This window comes from Ochotona princeps, chromosome 20, assembly GCF_030435755.1.
Source record: "Ochotona princeps isolate mOchPri1 chromosome 20, mOchPri1.hap1, whole genome shotgun sequence".
In the NCBI taxonomy this organism is placed as follows: domain Eukaryota; kingdom Metazoa; phylum Chordata; class Mammalia; order Lagomorpha; family Ochotonidae; genus Ochotona; species Ochotona princeps.
Window position 1 is genome coordinate 9454130 of NC_080851.1, and position 19174 is coordinate 9473303.

Below are 19174 nucleotides of genomic sequence, written 5' to 3' on the forward strand. Positions count from 1 at the left end.
ATCGCAAAGGCTCGTCATCCTCCACCCTGTGGACCTTCTTCTTCCAGACAACTCTTTGGCCATATTTTTTCTCTGTGCTCTGGTGAATCTCACTTTGGACAACAGTGGTGTTTGGTGGGGGAGCCTCAAGACCTCCCAAGCTCAGTGGTTCTCTTAAAGGATTCACAGGATGAGGCCAATTCCATTACCTTTAAAGGATCTGAAGCAAAGTTAGCAAAAAGGGGAAAGACACATGGAGCCAGACCCAGAAGAAACCAGGCACAAGCCTCCAAAAACCATCTCCTTTTGGGGTCACCCAAGATTTGCATAATTCTTCCAGCATTGAATTGTGACAGTGTGCGAGAAATACTGTCTCCGTAGAAACCGGTACCTGAGGTTTCTGTTGAAGGCCAGCCACATATGCACCTTCCCAAAAAGCAGGTGTTACGAAACATATGCCACATTGTTGATGCAAATCATGTGAACACACTGGCTCACTCCTGTGAGTGAGGAGATGCTGGGAATGCCCCAGACCACCACATGCTGAACTAGCAGCCATACATGGTCTGTTTGCATTGCCTGGGCCTTCAGAAGACAGCGTCTCAAGGCTGCGCTGTGAATACTGCTTTCTACCCAGCATGTTCAGAAAAAGGAGGCAAAACGGATAGTAGTGAATAGACAGTTTAACTTGATACGTTAAATTACATTAGTCAGGACAGTAAGTAAAGTGCAAGCTCTTGGAGAGTTTTCCACGTAGCAATCCCGGTTTTAGAGGAGTGCTTTACAGTGGAGAGAAAGCCAGAAAGAATCACTGGCAGGCAGAATGCAGTCTTTTCCAAAAAAGATACTTAAAACAATTTTCTATTTGTTCTTTATAATTAGTTTCAGAAAAAGAATTGTTCCCTCTTAATAGCATTCTGTAATCTCCCCCTGAATTTTGTATCTACAGAATTATTGAGAGATGTTTGGGAGACATTCAATTCCCTGAAGTATAGCTATGTGAACATAAAATTTCCAATTACTATTTACTTTTTTTTTTAAAGATTTATTTTTATTACAAAGTCAGATATACAGAGAGGAGGAGAGACAGAGAGGAAGATCTTCCGTCCGATGATTCACTCCCCAAGTGAGCTGCAACGGGCCGATGCGCGCCGATCCAAAGCCGGGAACCTGGAACCTCCTCCAGGTTTCCCAAGCGGTGCAGGGTCCCAATGCATTGGGTCGTCCTCAACTGCTTTCCCAGGCCACAAGCAGGGAGCTGGATGGGAAGTGGAGCTGCCGGGATTAGAACTGGCGCCCATATGGGATCCCGGGGCTTTCAAGGCGAGGACTTTAGCCGCTAGGCCACGCCGCCGGGCCCACTATTTACTTTTTAAAATTTTAGTTGTTTGGACTGATGTGATCGTTCAATTGGCTAATCCTCCACCTCCAAGCGCTGGCATCCCATATGGGCACCAGTTCATATCCCAGCTGTTCCAGTCCTCATTCAGCTTCCTGCTTATGGCCTGTGAAAAGTGAGGGAGAATGGCTCAAAGACTTGGGACCCTGCACCGTGAGACCTGGCAGAAGTTCCCAGTGCTTGGCTTCGAATTGGCTCAGTTCTGACTAATGTGGCCATATAGGGAATGAGTCCCAGGTGGATAATATTTCTCTCTGCCCCTCTGTTGTAAATCTGCCTTTCCAATAAAATCAATAAATCTTTTTAAAAAGGAAAGAGGCCTTTTTAAAAATGTTCAGCTATTTAATATTGCTTTCATATAGTAAAAATGAATGGTTATTTTTTATAGCAGTATTTGGCTGCAAATTTCTGAACTTCCAGTATATAATTTTTATCTTTTTTTAAATTAAACACATGATAAAAGTTTAGGGAGTCTCATTTGATGCTAAGGGCTTATCTTGTGGAGCATAAATAATTTTTATCAATGTCTCTATTGCTATCAACTCTGAGCACTTGGGATCCTAGTTCTAAGAGAAAAACTTCCAGTTTAACATTGTTACTTAACCATTTTGAAATCAGGACCACGTGTCATTCAGAAATTATTACCAAAGATGGCAGAGTTGTGGGAAATCAGCTGTTAGCTGACAGCGGTGTAGAGCTTTAGTGTCTGAAATATTTATTTTTCAGTCCCTCTATGAAATTCTCAATATGAAGTTTGCATAATAGCTGTGAAGAATGAGTTATGATATAATGTATAACATTTTGAGTAGTTAAAAAATCAAATATATGACAGCTGAAAAAAATTCAGCTATCTGAAAATGTAGTTTAGTGGAGAGCTGTGATCATTATGGGCAATTACGTTTTAACAGGGGAAAAAAAAAGCCAAAGCGGTGTTCTGTACAGGGCTTGTGTCACAACTTTGCGCCGTTTGCCACTTAAAGGCCTTGTGGTAGCTATTCTCGGTGCTCCTTTGCCGGTTTGGCAAAAAGAAGCGGTCAGCTGCTGCTGTTTGCAACTATCTTCATTTGTTCCTTTTCAAACTGCCATGTCCGCTTCTACACTGTGGAAGCTTTTAGTTCTGAGAGAGGCCGCAGGAGCCGGAATATGTTGAAGTATCAAACATACCTCCTTTTCCTGCTTGCGGAGAAACCTCAGGCTGCTAAGCCACAGTTGAAGTTTATTACCATCATGATAATGAGATGTCTTTGCTTTGTAGTCATTTTATTTTTACTGCTGCCTTATTAAGACACCAGAATCAGCAGAGAAGTGGATTTTAATTCTGGAATGCATACTATAGAGAAGTTGCTTTCTTTGTTAAAAGGTTTTTCTGCCTTCAGGTAATTGTCACGAAATTCTGTGATTCTCAGAAGCTTTTCTATTTTAACTATGGGTATATGGGTATTCGTGAACTTCCAAGAAGTCACCAAGAGCAGAGCCACTTTAGACTTCAATTTAATATGCAGTTGGGCAAGCTAAACCCCCAGTATCTTAAACTAGTTTTATTTTTAGCTGTATTTCAGACCTTTGCTCACTGCCAGAAGTGTGTGTGGTGCATATGCTCCCAGTGTGAGATCAGTCTTCCGTTCTTTGCTTTGTACTTTGCAATTCTATGGTTTTTTCATTTACTATTGTTAAGTACAGTTACTTAGCAGAGACCTTGTTAATGCTGGCAGTTACCTAAAAAAATACTGAAAACAGAGTTAATCTTTGTTAAAATTCAGTTGAAAAAACTGATCTTTAATTTGCCAAAGGCCAGGGTCTAATAAATGGTAAAGTCTAGACAAGCAGTTGTAAAACATTGTTGATATAAAACAATCAGATGAAGGGAAGGAAAAGAGGGGAGGGTGGAAGAGGAAAAATTGAGTACCTACTATGTGCTGAGCAATGTAGTACATGCATTTCCTGTGTAATCATGATAATACTGAACAGTAGATAGCTTTCCCCATTTACAGATGAATGAATGAAGGTGCAGAAAGCTTACCTGACCTGTAATAAGGAGGAAGTAGGTGTGCAGTTCTGGTTCTATTGTGCTATGCTTCTACCGAACCAAAGACTGGCAAACACTAGCCAATGGTCCAGTGTCCCTGTTTGTTTTTGTAAATGGTGTTGTATTGGCACTCAGCCATGTTTGGTTTGTCAGGTGCGGTCTGTGGCTTTCCAGCTACAGTAACAGAGTAAAGTATCACCCATGGGTACTTCAGAAAGTTTATCTAAAAGTAGAATTAAACAGAAATATATTGTGTGCAAAAAAAAAAATTGAAATCCATACATAGCTTTTTCATGATATGTATTTTCCATGAGTTTCTTCAAGTGCCCTTGTCCAGTTCACAAAACCCTTTGGCCTGTCTGGCCCTTGACACAGACTGGCTACTGACACCTGCACTCAAAACTCCTTGCCTAAAGGTGCTGCAAGTTAATGCGGCTTCAGGAACGCAAGCCTAGCACTTCCTGGAACATTAGGCTTGAACAAGAACCACAAAGTAGATTCCCCACAATCTAATAAGAAAAGCAGAGTATTGACTAGCCACAAGCCATGAATGTTCAAAACCTTTTAGTGTTAAATTTACATAGATAGACGCGGACAATTTAAACATAGTCCTTTGTATTCCTGCAACTTTATGTATTATAACACACATTTAAAAATCAATACTTACATGACATTCTCATTGGATATTTGTGACATTTAAACTTTCTCTCTCGTTTATGCAAGCAAATTTTTCTTAGTTTATAACATCATATAGCTTAAAATTTAAAAATCCATGATTATGGGCCCAGCATAATAGCCTAGTGGCTAAAGTACTTGCCTTGCATGCACCTGTATCCCATATGGGTGCAAGTTCGTGTCCCGGCTGCTCCATTTCCCTTCCAGCTCCATGCTTGTGGCCTGGAAGCAGTCGAGGATGGCCCAAAGCCGTCCCACATGGAACTTTGTACCCATGCCGGAGACCCAGAAAAGACTTCTTTCTCCTAACTTCAGGTTGGCTCAACTCTGACCCTTGCATCCAGTGTAGTAAACCAGTGGGTAGATCTTTCTGTATCTCCTTCTCTGTGTAAATCTGCATTTACAATAAAAATAAATAAATTTTTTTAAAAAAAATCCATGATTGTAATGGAATTAAGGCTAAGGGTTCTGGAGCCTGACTTGTAGCCTAGCAGCTAAAGCCCTCACCTTGAATGTGCCGGAGTTCCATATAGGTGCTGGTTCTAATCCCAGCTGCCCCACTTACCATCCAACTCCCTGCTTGAGGACTGGGAAAGCAGTAGAGGATGGCTCAAGGCCTTGGGACCCTGCACCCACATGGGAGACCCGAAAGAGGCTCTGGGCTCCTGGCTTTCTGGCTTCGGATCAGCTCAGCTCAGGCCATGGCAGCTGGTTGGGGAGTGAATCATTGGACGGAAGATCTTCCTTTGTCTCTCCTCCTCTCTTTATATCTGACTTTGCAATGAAAAGAAAAATCTTAAAAAAAAAAAAAAAAGACTAAGGGCTCTGAACCCAGCGCAGTAGCTTAGTGACTAAAGTCCTTGCCTTGCACACGCCAATAAAAATAAATACATCTTAAAAAAAAAGAAATTAGCATTGAAACAGTGCTCTTGCCTGTAATAACCTGAGTATCCGTGAATTTTGCATCTCTTGTATTCAATGAGCTAGAAGATCAAAAATATATATTTTAATTGCAACTGTACTGAACTTATACAGACCTCTTTTTCTTTCTTATTTTTTAGCCAGTATGCTATGGCAACTGTTTACATTGTATTAGTTACTATAAATAGCCTATAGATTATTTAAAGTGTGCCGAAGAATATACAAATTATTTGCAAAACTACAGCATTTAAATAAAGGACTTGATCGTGTATGGAGTTTGGCATCTTCAGTGGTCCCGACATATTGACACCAAGGGTCAGCTTTACCATGTATATTTTAATATGAAGTTTCTAGTTTTCCGTTCATGTCTTTTTCTGTTCCAGATCTAGTCTGGGATTCCAGGAAGCATTTAGTTGTCGTTTTCCTGAGTTTCTAATCTGGCCGCTTGTGCAGCCTTCATCCATCTTCCTGCCTTGGCCTGCCCCTTGAGCGGAGAACACTGGCCAGTGATTCTGTGTGTCTTGTTTTGACATTCTAATAATTTCTTACATTAAATAAGGTAATCATATTTGAAGATGTGTAAGTCCTCAGGAGTATGTTTTATATACCTTTTCAGTTCATCGAATTATGATAAATAATGTCACTGTGTCATCAAGCTTGTGTAAGAATGAAATTAAAAGAGAATTTTATTTTGGTGCAAAAATTTTGAAATCCATATAGTTTCATAATGCATAATTTCATGAACTTTTTGAGGACCCATAATATGTTACAAGTGGTGTTAACCATTTGATTGCTTGGTTAGGTTGTTGTCATCCATATTAAAATTGTAATTTTTTGTGTTATGTTTATTAACTAGCTTAAGAGAGATGCCTTGATTCTGTGCAGATGTTCTATTTGTCTTCAAACTTGTGTACACTAATTTAAAATCCATTCAGGTAGTGCAATAGACAAGAAAAAAAGTGAGATGCACACAGGGAGAGTGTTAGGCTTCGTGGCTAAGACGTTCCTTTGGAGTCACCTGTTAAAGTTTTAACTTCACACCTTATTCTAGCTTCCTGCTAATGTACACCGTGGGAGGAACAGGCGATAGCTTACGTGGTTGGACCCCTGCCTCCAATATGAGAGCCCGGAATGTCAAGTTCTTGGTTCCTGGCTTTAGCCTGGTCAAGCACTAGTTGTTGCAGGCATCTGGGGAGTAAATCAGCAGATGTGAGCACTATCTGCTTCCCAAATGAATGCCCGCATGCCTGTTTTTACAGATGATGTAAAGTTACTTTAGATAACCAGCCACCGAAGTCTGCAAAACAGAAAAGAGAAGCTGCTAAAACTAAGTGAAATCTAGCAGGTTTCCAGAGTATAAAGTCAGTGTACAAATTCAATTGTTTTTTTGTACTAAAAATGAGCTCTTGAAATATTTGTTTGATACTATCTATATTTACTCATTTTTACTTATTTGAAAGGCAGGAAAACCTTAAAGAGATGTTGCATCTTGTGGTTCACTCTCCCACTGCCCACAGTAGCCAGACCTGAGCCAGGCTCGGTCCAGATCTCCCACCTGAGCAGTAGGGATCCAGGTACTGGAGCCCTCAACCTCTGCTTCCCAGGGGACACGTTAGCAGGAAGCTGGTGCGGAAGCAGAGCCATCACTCCATGTAGGCATTTCCAAGTGGTGTTTTAAATTTCTGTACCAAATGCCAGCCCCCAGATACCATTTATCATTTATAGTAAGGTCTCCCACAAAGAAATGAGATAGCAACCTAATGTTACAAGTATTTGTGTTAATGTTGCATATGTAGGGCCCAGCACGATAGCCTAGTGGCTAAAATCCTCCCCTTGAACTTGCCAAGATCCCATATGGGCGCCAGTTCTAATCCCGGCAGCTCCGCTTCCCATCCAGCTCCCTGCTTGTGGCCTGGGAAAGCAGTTGAGGATGGCCCAAAGCATTGGGACCCTGCACTCACATGGGAGACCTGGAGGAAGTTCCTGGCTCCTGGTTCCGGATCGGCACAGCACCGGCCATTGTGCTCACTTGGGGAGTGAATCATCGGACAGAGGATCTTCCTCTCTGTCTCTCCTTCTCTCTGTATATCCAACTTTGTAATAAAAATAAATAAATCTTTTTTTTAAAAAAGCAAAATAAATATTGCGTATGTAGTACATGTTGCATGGACAGGTATCCCCCAAGGATTTTTGGTTGAAGCAAACACAGAAGAGTTACTTCAGGTACCAGGAGCTGCGGCTGTGAAAACCATGAAGGGGCACATCCGGCAAATTCTTAGGCAAGCGAGACTTGTCAGATGAACTAAGGGGAATAGAGCCATTACTGTTTTCAATTATGTATTTCCTGGTGAGTTTCAAACCTTATTGATCAAATCTTTAAAGAGAAATAGACTTTAAAAATAACTGAAGGCCACAAAAAGGCTTCTCGGTGCGATTATGCTTTTTAACATTAGGAAAGGCGGTATTTAATGCACAGTTAGAGTATTGTTGGTTTTTAAAAATATCTTGTTACTTTAAACAACTATAACATTACATTCTTAGATATTTCTTTGTAGGTTGGATACAAATTATATTTTCTTATAAAGCATTTTAATAAAGTAGTGCTGACTTGTAAATCAAAGAAACTGTGTTACCAATTAATCTAATTGAGAACTCTAATAACGTTGTTTATAATTTGAGCAGTATTCTATCAGGGAAGATAACACCACAGCAACCGCAAGTTTTCATTTCCTCGGGAGGGACCCCCGAAGTTCATGTGATTTCCTTTACTTGTGGCTATAGATAAGAATACAGAGGTGCGGGCGTTCAGCCCAGTGGTGAAGATGCCAATCTAGATGCCAGGCAGCACAGTGTCCAGTTCCCCATTCTTGCTTCTAACTTGTGGGCATGAGAATAATGACTTCTAGACACAGTGACAATTGTTTGAGCGTATACCAGATATTCTATAAACGTTTACTCTCCTTATAGAAACGATTGTCTTTCTTGCTGTCCAGATGGGAATCTGAGGCTTTTTGAGGGTGAATAATGTACTCAAAGTGAACAGATAGTGGGCAAATGCAAGGGCTTCGGGCACCGCGGTCAGTGTTTCTGTGGCCTCCCGGGTCCGTCTCGCTTGCTGCAGCACCAAAGGCCCACATGACTGTTGTAGTCTCCTAAAGAATTCTTAAATATTTCATGTTTTCGGCCTTGTTTGAATTTCTGGTAGAACTAGTAGTCTTAAACAGGTGGAAACACCATGTTTGTAATCAATGTTAATAGTTTGCTAAGTGTATGCAACCATAAAACTGAGGCTCATTTCCTGCCCAGTTAAAGAGAAAAGCAGGAAGTTTATATATATGTAGATAAGTCTTGTAGTGCAAAGTCCGGTCCTTGACAGCTCAACAGTTAGTTGCATCATGAGAAAAATGTTACAGTTTAACAAGAAGTTAATTTGGACAATACTAAAAATTTCTCCAGGGTTTTTTGTTTGTATCTGTGGCTAAGATGAATTCTGCAAAGTTCAGTATAACTTAATCCACTTCTGTGTGCTTCCCAGACTTCATTAGTGTTCTTCATTGTGATGTTGTTTCTTTAGGATATGATACTGTTTTGATTGGTGTTTTACAAACTGATGTGAATAACTTTTCTCCATCAGAATGTGAAACCATGTCACAGAAGCATTCAAGAAGCAGCTGAAGGAGGAACAGTTAAAGTGCCACTGCCTATCAGGAAAAAAAAAAAAAAAACACCATGGGAAACACAACCACCAAGTTCCGTAAAGCGCTCATCAATGGTGATGAAAACCTGGCCTGCCAAATATATGAAAACAACCCTCAGCTGAAAGAATCCCTTGATCCAAATACATCATATGGGGAGCCCTATCAGCACAATACTCCACTCCACTATGCTGCTAGACACGGAATGAATAGGATATTAGGGTGAGTAGTACTGCAGAGCCACTGAGCACACTGGTGAGAGGGAGAAGTGTTGATGTGCTATGTTCTCTTCTGCTGCCTGACATGCAGTGTACGCTCCATAGTCTGTGTTGCTCTCACCTCTACAATCCTAGCTTTGTTGAAGTTGTCCTACTCCTTTCTTACTTTCCTGCTACTGAGTTCACTGTCACAGCAGACAGTAAAGGCTGTTTGTAAGCATGAAACATAGTACCACTCTGTTCACTTAGTTTTTTTTTTGTTTGTTTGTTTGTTTGTTTGTTTTTTAAAGATTTATTTTATTTTTATTACAAAGTCAGATATACTGAGAGGAGGAGAGATAGAGAGGAAGTGGAGCTGCCAGGATTAGAACCAGCGGCCATATGGGATCAAGGCGAGGACCTTAGCCGCTAGGCCGCGCTGCCAAGCCCTGTTCACTTAGTTCTAAAAAATATGATTCTTTTAACTTTAAAATGTTCATATAATTAATATTATTTTGAGAACTATAAAGGATTTTATGATCAAAAAGTTTCAGTAACACTCAGCTGGTCAGTATTCTTGGTTCTTTTAAGAATTTGAAATGTATCTTCATTACATAGTTGTCCTTCTATTGAATGAGTGTTTAAATTTGTTTATTTATTTGAAAGCGACGGAGAGCGTGCGTATTCTGATTTACTCCCAGGTTGCCTGCAAGAGCCAGAGGCAAGGAACTCCTTTCCTATCTCCTACATGGGTGTCAGTGATGTCCCAAATCCTCGGGTTCCTAGTACCCTTGTAGGAGGCATGGACTGTGTTCTTGGTCTCAGCTCCTTGGCTTCCGGCCCAGCCTGGCACTGTTACAAGCCTCTGTGCAGTAAGCCAGTACATGAGAGCTCAGTCTCTCTACTTACCAAATAACTTCACTATTTTTAAAAGCTGATAGAAAAATTATTATTCTTTGAAGTCTTTATTTATTTGAGGGATTTCTTTCATCTGTTAGTTTACTCTCCAGATGTTCACAACAACGAGGGTGGAGAAAGATCAAAGGCAGAAGCAAGGACCAAAGTGCCCCCGTCCTGGTGGATAGCAGCCCAGGTGTGTGAGTGTTCCTCATGGCCTCCCAAGGTCTGTGTTAGCATGGAGCTAGGGTCCAGGACGGGAGGCCACTCGGCCAGTCGCACAGGCCTCTGTTCTTTCCTAGCTGCAAGTGTGGATTAGTTTTATAATTTGATTATGTGCTTTACACACAACTTTATACATAGGTTTTTAAAACTCAAATCTGGGCTTGGCACAATAGCCTGGTGGCTACAGTCCTCACCTTGCACATACCAGGATCCCATATGGGTGCTGGTTCTAATCCCAGCAGCCCCGCTTCCCATCCAGCTCCCTGCCTGTAGCCTGGGAAAGCAGTTGAGGACGGCCCAAAGCCTTGGGACCCTGCACCCACGTGGGAGACACGGAAGAGCTCCTGGCTCCTAGCTTCGGATTGGCTCAGCTCCAGCCATTGCAGCCACTTAGGGAGTGAATCAGTGGACAGAGGATCTTCCTGTCTCTCCTCCTCCATGTATATCTGCTTTCCAATTTAAAAAAAATTAAAGAAAAATATTTTTTAAAGCTTGAAAGCTTCAGTTTTTCTTGATTGTTTGGAGAGCAGTGGCTCATGATTTCTTCATTAAGCCTTTAACACAGTAAATTAGAATCAGAAATTACTTTATTGCTCTCCTTCCCCAGATATAAATATTCCTAGTTTTTAATCTGTGTATTCTGTTTGACATTTATTTAGATTGTTCATAGCAAATCGCAGATCATTCTTTCCACTGCTTTATTGGGTATAGCTGACTAAAAGATCATATTGGTTTAAGATGTGCAATGTGATATTTTGATGTATTTGTTCATTTTGATTTATATATATGTTGATTACCACAATCAGGCTAATTAACATGTCCATCACCTCACATAATTTAACCATTGTGTGTGTGTGTATGGCAAAAACATATCGGATGAACTACTAACAACTTGTAAGCATACAGCTCATGATCATCTGAAATCACTGTACTATATGTATTTTGAGAACTGTCTTAATCTTCCAACTGAACATTTGTATGCTTTGACCAACATCTCTCCACCTTATCCATCCCATCCCTTGATTCCTGGAAACCACATTCTATTCGGTTTCTAAGAGTTCAGTTGTTGCAGATTGTACATGTAAGTAAGATAATGCAGAAATTGTTTGTCTGGTTCATTTCACTTAATAAAATGTCCTTAAGTTTTATCCATGCATTTCAAGTGGGAGGACTTCCTTTAAAAAAAAAAGATTTCTGGGCCTGGTGCAGTAGCCTAGCAATTAAAGTCCTTGCCTAGCATGCACTGGGATCCCGTATGAACACTATATCTAATCCCAGCGGCCCTGCTTCCCATCCAGTTCTCTGCTTGTGGCCTGGGAAAGCAGTTGAGGATGGCCCAAGGCCTTGGGACCCTGCATGCGCATGGGGGAGCTGGAAGAGGCTTCTGGCACCTGGCTTTGGATTGGCTCAGCTCTAGCGATTGTGGCCACTTGAGGAGTGAATCATTGGACAGAAGATCTTCCTGTCTGTCTTTCCTCTTTGTATATCTGACTTTCCAATAAAAATAAATAAGTCATTAAAAAAATATTTCTATATTTATTTAAAGGCAGGGTGACAAAGAGAAAGTCTTTCATCCATTTATTCATTCCGTAAATGACCACAGCCAGTAGGCCTGAGCCAGCCTGGGTCTCTTCCCCGGTCTCCCGCATGGATGGCAGGACTCTGGATGGCAAGGTCACTCTCCACTGCTTTCCTAGGTGAAGTAGCATAAAGTAAAGCGCCTGTTTAGAATAAAACCTTGCTTTGTAGTCCCTTTTCCTTTAGCTCATGTTCCCTGCAATAGCAGTGTCATTTCCTCTTCTGGACAGGTAAGATGATATAAAAAGCTTAACGCTCAGCATGTGCTTGACCTCTGCCTCTGTCTGAACCCAGACTATATATGGTTTCATACCACCGGCTTCTGGGAAACCAGCTCCACAGTGATAATCATGTAGCAAAAAGACATGGATGTTAAACTCACTGTTATAATTTGGGTATATAATTCTTCATTTGCATCCTGCAGAATAGCTTCCTTTGCTTCTTTAGAAATAAAAGGAGCCTCTATTTGATATCATTAAAGTATGTCTTTAGTAAAAACATAGCAATATTAAGGTCTGTGGACCTTAAGGATGAGTTAAGATAGAGTCTCTGTTGATTTTCGTTTTTTCACTCTTGCGTTTTAGGAGTTAAGTTCTGTCAAAAGAATGTAGTAAAAGCTGCCCCGTGGAAGCCGACAGTGTAAGGACAGGGCCGTTTTGTTTTGTTTTGTTTTTAATACAAGATGCCTAACTTACTCAGCAGTGAGTGCTCAACCAATTCCATAAGAGTAGGTTTTAATGAAACAGGTGTGATTATATAGTGACTGGGAAATAAGATAGTTGTTCTAAAAAATGGAAGGGCCAACATTATAGCATAGCAGGTTACACTGCCACTTGACAGTGCCAATGTCCCATATACTTGCCAATTCATGTCTCCACTACTCCACTTCCAATCCAGGATCCCTACTAATGTACCTAGGAAAGCGGCAGAGGACAACTCAAGGGCTTGGGTGTCTGTAGCCAGAGGAACCAGATGAAGCTCCTGCCACTACTTGCTATCTGGGTTCTGATGCAACTTCATGGCTTCCCTGGTGGATTTTAATATTTTTTTTTAGATTTTTTTTTTAATTTTTATTACAAAGTCAGATATACAGAGAGGAGGAGAGACAGAGAGGAAGTGGAGCTGCGGGAATTAGAACCGGCGACCATATGGATCCTGGCATGTACAAGGCGAGGACCTTAGCCACTAGGCCACGCCACCAGGCCCCTCCCTGGTGGATTTTACACAATTCACAGAAACTGACTCGCTGCAAGCTGGTAGTGTATGTTGATAAGAAGCAGTCAAGGAATTGAAGAATTTGGTTCTTAGGAAATTCCTAACTATATAAAAGAATAAAATTCCAGCATAGTTTTAGGAATAAAGTTATGTTGGAGTGGAAAAGCCAACGTAAAAATTATAAACTGGCCCTTTCTGATTATTGATGGTGAAGCCTCTAGAAAAATATTTGGCTCTTGGATGAGTTATTGGGGTCAAATGAAAGGGATGAAGTTCTTTCCCCCTTAGGTCAATATTTTTCTTTCTATAATTTCCTGCTAATTGTCTGTTTCCCCTTGTTCAGAATTAACCCTGTACATACAGCATAAAACACTGCATAATTATGAACATAGTTACAGAAAGGGCTCTGCCTTAATTACCTGTTTATAATTTTATTTATTTCAGGGAAGAATCAACTTTGAATTTAAACAAATGAGAGGAAAACACTAATGTGAGCCAGTATTTTGTGAATAGTTTAACACAAAATGTTTATGCAAGTATGGGACTGCGTCTGATAAATCTGAGAATCTTTCTTGAGGCAGTATAAAGTAATTTTGATACATTATCTTCAGAATGATACACTTTGTATATTTTGTTTGACCATTTGGAATCTAGCGGGTTTAGATAGAACGGTTAGCAAAGTATCTGATTGTGTCTTTGCTGTTGGGCAACCGCAGAGACGTCTGGATGAAAATGAGGGGCGGAGAACACGCTGAGAGCACTCCCTTGAACTGGCACGCTGCCCAGTGAGGAGGTGTGTTCGCCTGCACAAAGTCCAAGAGAATAACGGGCAGACTGGAAATGAGGATACACAAGAACAGATAAATGTGGCTGTGCAGAATAGCACCGAGTCTGAATTCTTTTTAATAATTTCTTCCTAAATTTTAAGAAAGTGAAATTTGTTTCTGTTGATAATGATGTCTCCGAGAAGTTACTAATCTTAAATGCGCTTTTGAATATGGCTTTAGTTTTGGTCAGCTGCCACATCCAGTTATAATGAATTTAAGGAAGTATGATTGGAAATTTTTATCAGCTATTGTCATAGGAAAAATATATTCAGTAGTTACTGAGCAACATGATGACTGAATAACCAAACAAGGTTATTCATATCCCTGCCTCTCTTAAACAGCTATTAGAATTATTTCGTGTTCTCTTCTAGTTTTTATTCACATACTTTGAGAGGATTATACAGGTAATTAAATTATGTTATTATGTATTCACTTAGTTATAAACATTGGTAAGTTGGTAAATGACTACACTTCGCATGATGTTTTTCCTTTTCTTCTTTATCAGGCATTTTATTAGTTTCCAAATTTTTCTTTTCAAAGTGGCACTGGATCTAATATCATTGTACTTACAGATTTTTAAAGTATTTCCTCTAGTATGAATTGCCAGGAACAAGGTCACTCAGTGGGTTTAAGTTATTAGTTGTTATGAGCAGTTGTATAGCTGTAGTCCAAGATCCTAACGCTGGAAAGTGACACAACTAAGAATACAATCTAGCCATCTGTCACTCACTGCCTTGTTCTTGATTGGTACTCTATACCTGGAGAGGTTCCCATCTCAGGTCGCTAGTCCAGGTTTCATATGCATGCAGTTCCTCTGTCAGAACTGCAGCATGGTGTTGGTACGTGTTTGTTACAGGGTGGGAATTCAGGCTGTGCCTTAGATGCCCATATAGACAGAAGAGGGAAACAGATACATACCTAAGGAAGTATCTGTGGTAGGAGGTAATGAGTCACACAGTTAAGATGCTACCTGAAGACTGAGAAGGGGAGTTCAGCTCGGGGAGGGGAGCTTAGTGTGAAGTGTAATTTGAATGGAATGTGCCTAGATAGCCAGGGTCAGTTCCTGGGCCACGTAACAGAAGTGCTGGCACTGGAGTGCACTGTGGTCATCAAGAATACCATGAAGAAAATCTGAACCTACTCTACTGAACGCTGGGATCTGGGTTGTGCAGATGCATCTTCCAAATTATATTTTGACAGAGTGGCGATTGGGAGTTCAGATTTCCCTCCCAAGAGTTATGTATTTACATTGGAAGCAAAGTCGGGAGGAGGTGAAGACTGGCACTGTGGAAACATTTTCCACGTTGCAAAACCCTAGATGATGTCATTCCTGTACAGACATTTTACGATCCTGAACGCTAGGGACCCAGGATCTTTTCCTAGGAGAATTTATTCATACTGAAGAATAAGATTTCCTTTTTACCCTCCTGTCTGCAGAGAGAAAGAAGTCTGCTGTAGACTGTTCTGTGAGCCCTCCTAGATTGTTAGTTTCCTGTTACTGCTGACTCAAATTACCACAAACATGATGACTTAGAACAGTGTGTATTTATCTTACAGATCAGGAGGCAGAAAGTCTTCACTTTTTTCCCAGCATTTAAAAACTACCTGCAGTGCTGGCATCCCATGTGGGCACTGGTGGAGTCGTAGCTGCTCAACTTCTGATCCAGCTCCCTCTAATGAGCCTAGGAAAGCAGCAGATGGGCCAAGTGCTTGGGCCTCTGCCACCCACATGGGATTCCCAGATGAAGCTCCTGGCTCTGTCTTCAGCCTGATCCATGTCTGTCCATTGTGGCCATTTGGGAAGTGAACCAGCATATAAAGTTCCCTCCTGCCTCTATGTACATTCACACAGACACCTGCCTCTACATACATACATCACACACACACACACACAACATACAAACACACACACACCACACACACACACACCTGCCTCCCATATCCCCTTCCCATCTCTCTTGCTATAACTGCCTTTCAAAGAAATAAATCTTTAAAAATGTGCCTGCATTTCTTTGTTGTGTCCCTTTTCTCCATCTTTAAAACCCATGGCATAACACCTGTCTATTTTCTGCCTCACAGGAATCCTTGATTACATTGGATCTACTTGGATAATCTGGGATCATCCCCCAGTGCAGAGTCCTTAACACATCTGCAGGGCTTCTTTTACCATGGAAGGTACACTCACAAGAATCAGGGTTCAGGACTGAGATATCTTTGGTGGAGGGCTCTGTTCCCTTTACCATGCTGACCTACTGGGCAGAGCAAATGTGTGTAGAGTGACGTCTGATTTGTCTGCTTGCATTGTGACAGTGAGGAAGTAGGGAAATGACAACAGCTGATAAAATTCACAATTACACTTCCTTGAATTCATAATAACTGGATTATGGTAGGTTTCAACAGTTGACTAAAATGGAAGCCATATTCAAAATCTCTATCAGTAATTCTGGTCTTCAGCTGGGCCTCTCCTGAGTTGTTTTTTGGTAAGAGCTTTCCAGCTTGACCAGCTTGGGGCTGGTGGAACAGGCTGTGCTCCTTCCTTTATGTTCAGGTTTTGGTCTTGTTTTTGTTTTTCCTGTGACAACCATATGTTCTAAACTAAGTTAAACTATCCTAAAAGCAGTGCAGCTGTAACTAGGATTTAGGGTGTAGCTTCCTCTTTCCATTGCTATTCTGGACATGGATATAGGAATCCTAAAGGTCTCAAATCTCCGTAATACATGAAAAAGCAGCTATCTTCAGATGCAGGATTTACATGCCTACTTCATGGTGCATTTGTATGTGTGTTTTCTGCCATAGGTTGACAGCAGTGTAGTGGGCTTTTTCTGGCCCTTTTGCCTATGTGCTGTTAGAGCCACTGGATCGATTCAACTATTAACCCTATGTTCCTAGCCCAAGAATATGGTAGGAACTAAGGACTATTAAATCTAGACTTGCCAGTGGCAAAGACAGATCACCTAGACCTATCTTTGGTAAAGGTTGTCACAATGGAATTCGATCTTGGTCTTCTGGAACTAACTACAATTCGTTCCCCACAGAAAGTATGGCCTAAGAATATATGAATATATTCTGTGATATGGTGTAAAATATTTGTCCCTCCCCCAAATTTTATAATATTAAAATCCTGCCCTCAAGGAGATACTATTAGGAGATGGGACCTCTGGCATCGTTAGGTTATGAGACTGGCGCACTCGTCACTAGGATTGCTTAAAAGAACCCTTGTCCGTGAGTCACCTCATTTCCTATAACGTGATACCCCACGGAGAAGGCCTCTAAGGGATGGTTGTAAGCAGACACTGACTCCTGGGGCCTGTCTGTGCAGCCCCCAGATCTGTGAGAAGAAAATGTAATTTCTTAGTGTAAGAACTGTGTGCTGTTTGTAAGCTATCCAATTTACAGGCATTTTTGTCTTGGCAACTCAGGCAAACCAAGATATTGTTTATAAATATGTGCCTCATTGTTTCAACAGCTACTTAGTGAACTTCAGGTAGAGTAACTTTTTCTAGATTTAATCCATAGTTTAAGGTTCGTGCATTACATGTTGTCGTTGTGTCAGGGGTCACCACTCTTACTAAATAGATAAGTGCAAGGAGAAATATGAGCAAGGAAGGTAAAGGAAGACAGTTGTTGTGGAATGCTCACCGTCCCCTCGTAAGTGTGGAGTTGACATATTCATCTGTAAATTACCCTTGCTTGCCCTCCCTTCCTGTTCTCCTACTCCTTTTCTTCTTGTTTTCTTTTTTCTCCTTTTTCCTTCGTTTTACCTCTTTTCCCTTTCCTGTTCATTAGCAACTACTATGAAATATTTCTTTCTCTTTTTCAGTGCTGTTACTCTAGAGTGGAGATTTTTTGTGTTTTCAGCTGTGGTACTTAGTCATTCCACCTCTTGTGACCCAAACTCCTCAGTAGCAACTGGTTTTTCAACTGAAAAATAGAGCTTGTCTTTTGAATTTGTTACCTTCTACATATTTCCAGGTAGGAAAAAAGTGGTTTTCATGCTTCCTTTCCATTTTAGGACTTTTCTTTTTGGTAGAGATGGAAATCCAAATAAGCGGAATGTGCACAATGAAACATCTATGCATTTGTTGTGTATGGGACCTCAAATTATGATATCTGAAGGAGCCCTTCATCCTCGCTTAGCACGCCCCGCGGAAGATGATTGCAGAAGAGCGGATTGTCTGCAGATGATCTTAAGATGGAAAGGAGCAAAACTGGACCAGGGAGAGTATGAGAGAGCAGCTATTGATGCTGTGGATAACAAGAAAAACACGCCCCTGCACTACGCTGCGGCCTCAGGGATGAAAGCCTGTGTCGAGGTAAGACTTGAGGGTACTCTGCATTGTGCAGTGTGTGTCTCAGTATTGTGGAGTGATCGGCATTTGTTTCAATTGTCTTTACAGTCTTTTAATTAATCATTTTTGTCCTTTCTGTCATTGTGAAAAAAAACCAGGGCCACTTGCAGATCATTTATTTTATTATTACAGGGGCGAGAACTCTCACACACAGTTAGCCTTTGGAATGGAGTGGACTCATTTTTCCACAAACTTTGTGAAATATTCTCCCATCATACACTAGTAAACTACACCTCTTAGAGTATTAGTTTGTGGTATTCAAGTGATGTCATGTAACTTAGACTTTGCTTAGTAGTTTAAATACTATTTTTCTGATCATACATTTATACATCATTGTTAATCTGACTATAAAAATGTCCGTGATTAAAAAAACTAACATCTGTGTAATTCCATTTAATTTTCATAGAGCTCATTGGTACCATGCATAGTTTAAAGGTTAGAGGTCATAATGCTGTGGAAAGAACACTGATTTCTGGCCTTGGCCTTCACTGTAAATATCTGCTAGACCTAGTGGGGTCACTCGACCTCTCTGAAAGTCCGCTCTGGGATGGTGGCATAAATAACCTCAAAGCTACCTCCAAAACTTCTCTTAGCACTAATATTCTACTAGTCTGTGATTGAAGATATATTCTATTTTCAGTGTCTAACATTTAAGGTTAAAGAAATCATTTTTTTCCTATGTTTTATTCTTTGTATGTTTCTGTAAGGATAAAGTTGATGAAGTCATCATTTGACAGTTTCATATGTACGTTCAATCATTTAAACAGGTAGGTTCCTGTGGCCCATTGTCTGTTTTAAAACTTCCTTTTTTCCTTGTAATGATTTTTTTCTACAACATAAAATTACTACCCCTGTGGTTTTGCTGGGACCCTTGAGGTGTGCAGGGACATGGCTGTGTGTAAAATCTCTTACGCCAAGCCCTGCTGCTGGGTTGACTTCCTCATCTAGGCCACCAGCTGTCTAAGATGCAGCATTTCCAGCCTTCTCCACCTGTTAGCTTCCCCCGACTCCCTTATTTCCATTAATTATGCTACCATTATCCCTATAGCTAGAATTTTTTTAAGATTTATTTATTTTTATTGGAAAGTCAGATATATACAGAGAGGAGGAGAGACAGAGGGGAAGATCTTCTGTCCGATGGGTCACTCCCCAAGTGACCACAACGGCCAGAGCTCAGCCGATCCGAAGCAA

The 19174-nt window shown here is 40.8% G+C and overlaps 1 protein-coding gene across 1 annotated transcript in view; it reads left to right on the plus strand.

The window, feature by feature from the left end:
* Positions 1 to 2598: 2598 nt before the first annotated feature.
* ANKIB1 (ankyrin repeat and IBR domain containing 1) overlaps positions 2599 to 19174 on the plus strand; it is a 76287-nt gene continuing 59711 nt past the window's right edge. The window contains exons 1-3 of the mRNA XM_004582518.3: positions 2599 to 2754; positions 8635 to 8917; positions 17647 to 17947. Coding sequence (XP_004582575.2) covers positions 8730 to 8917; positions 17647 to 17947 — 489 coding nt within the window. The 5' untranslated portion in view covers positions 2599 to 2754; positions 8635 to 8729. The remainder of the gene's footprint in view (positions 2755 to 8634; positions 8918 to 17646; positions 17948 to 19174) is intronic.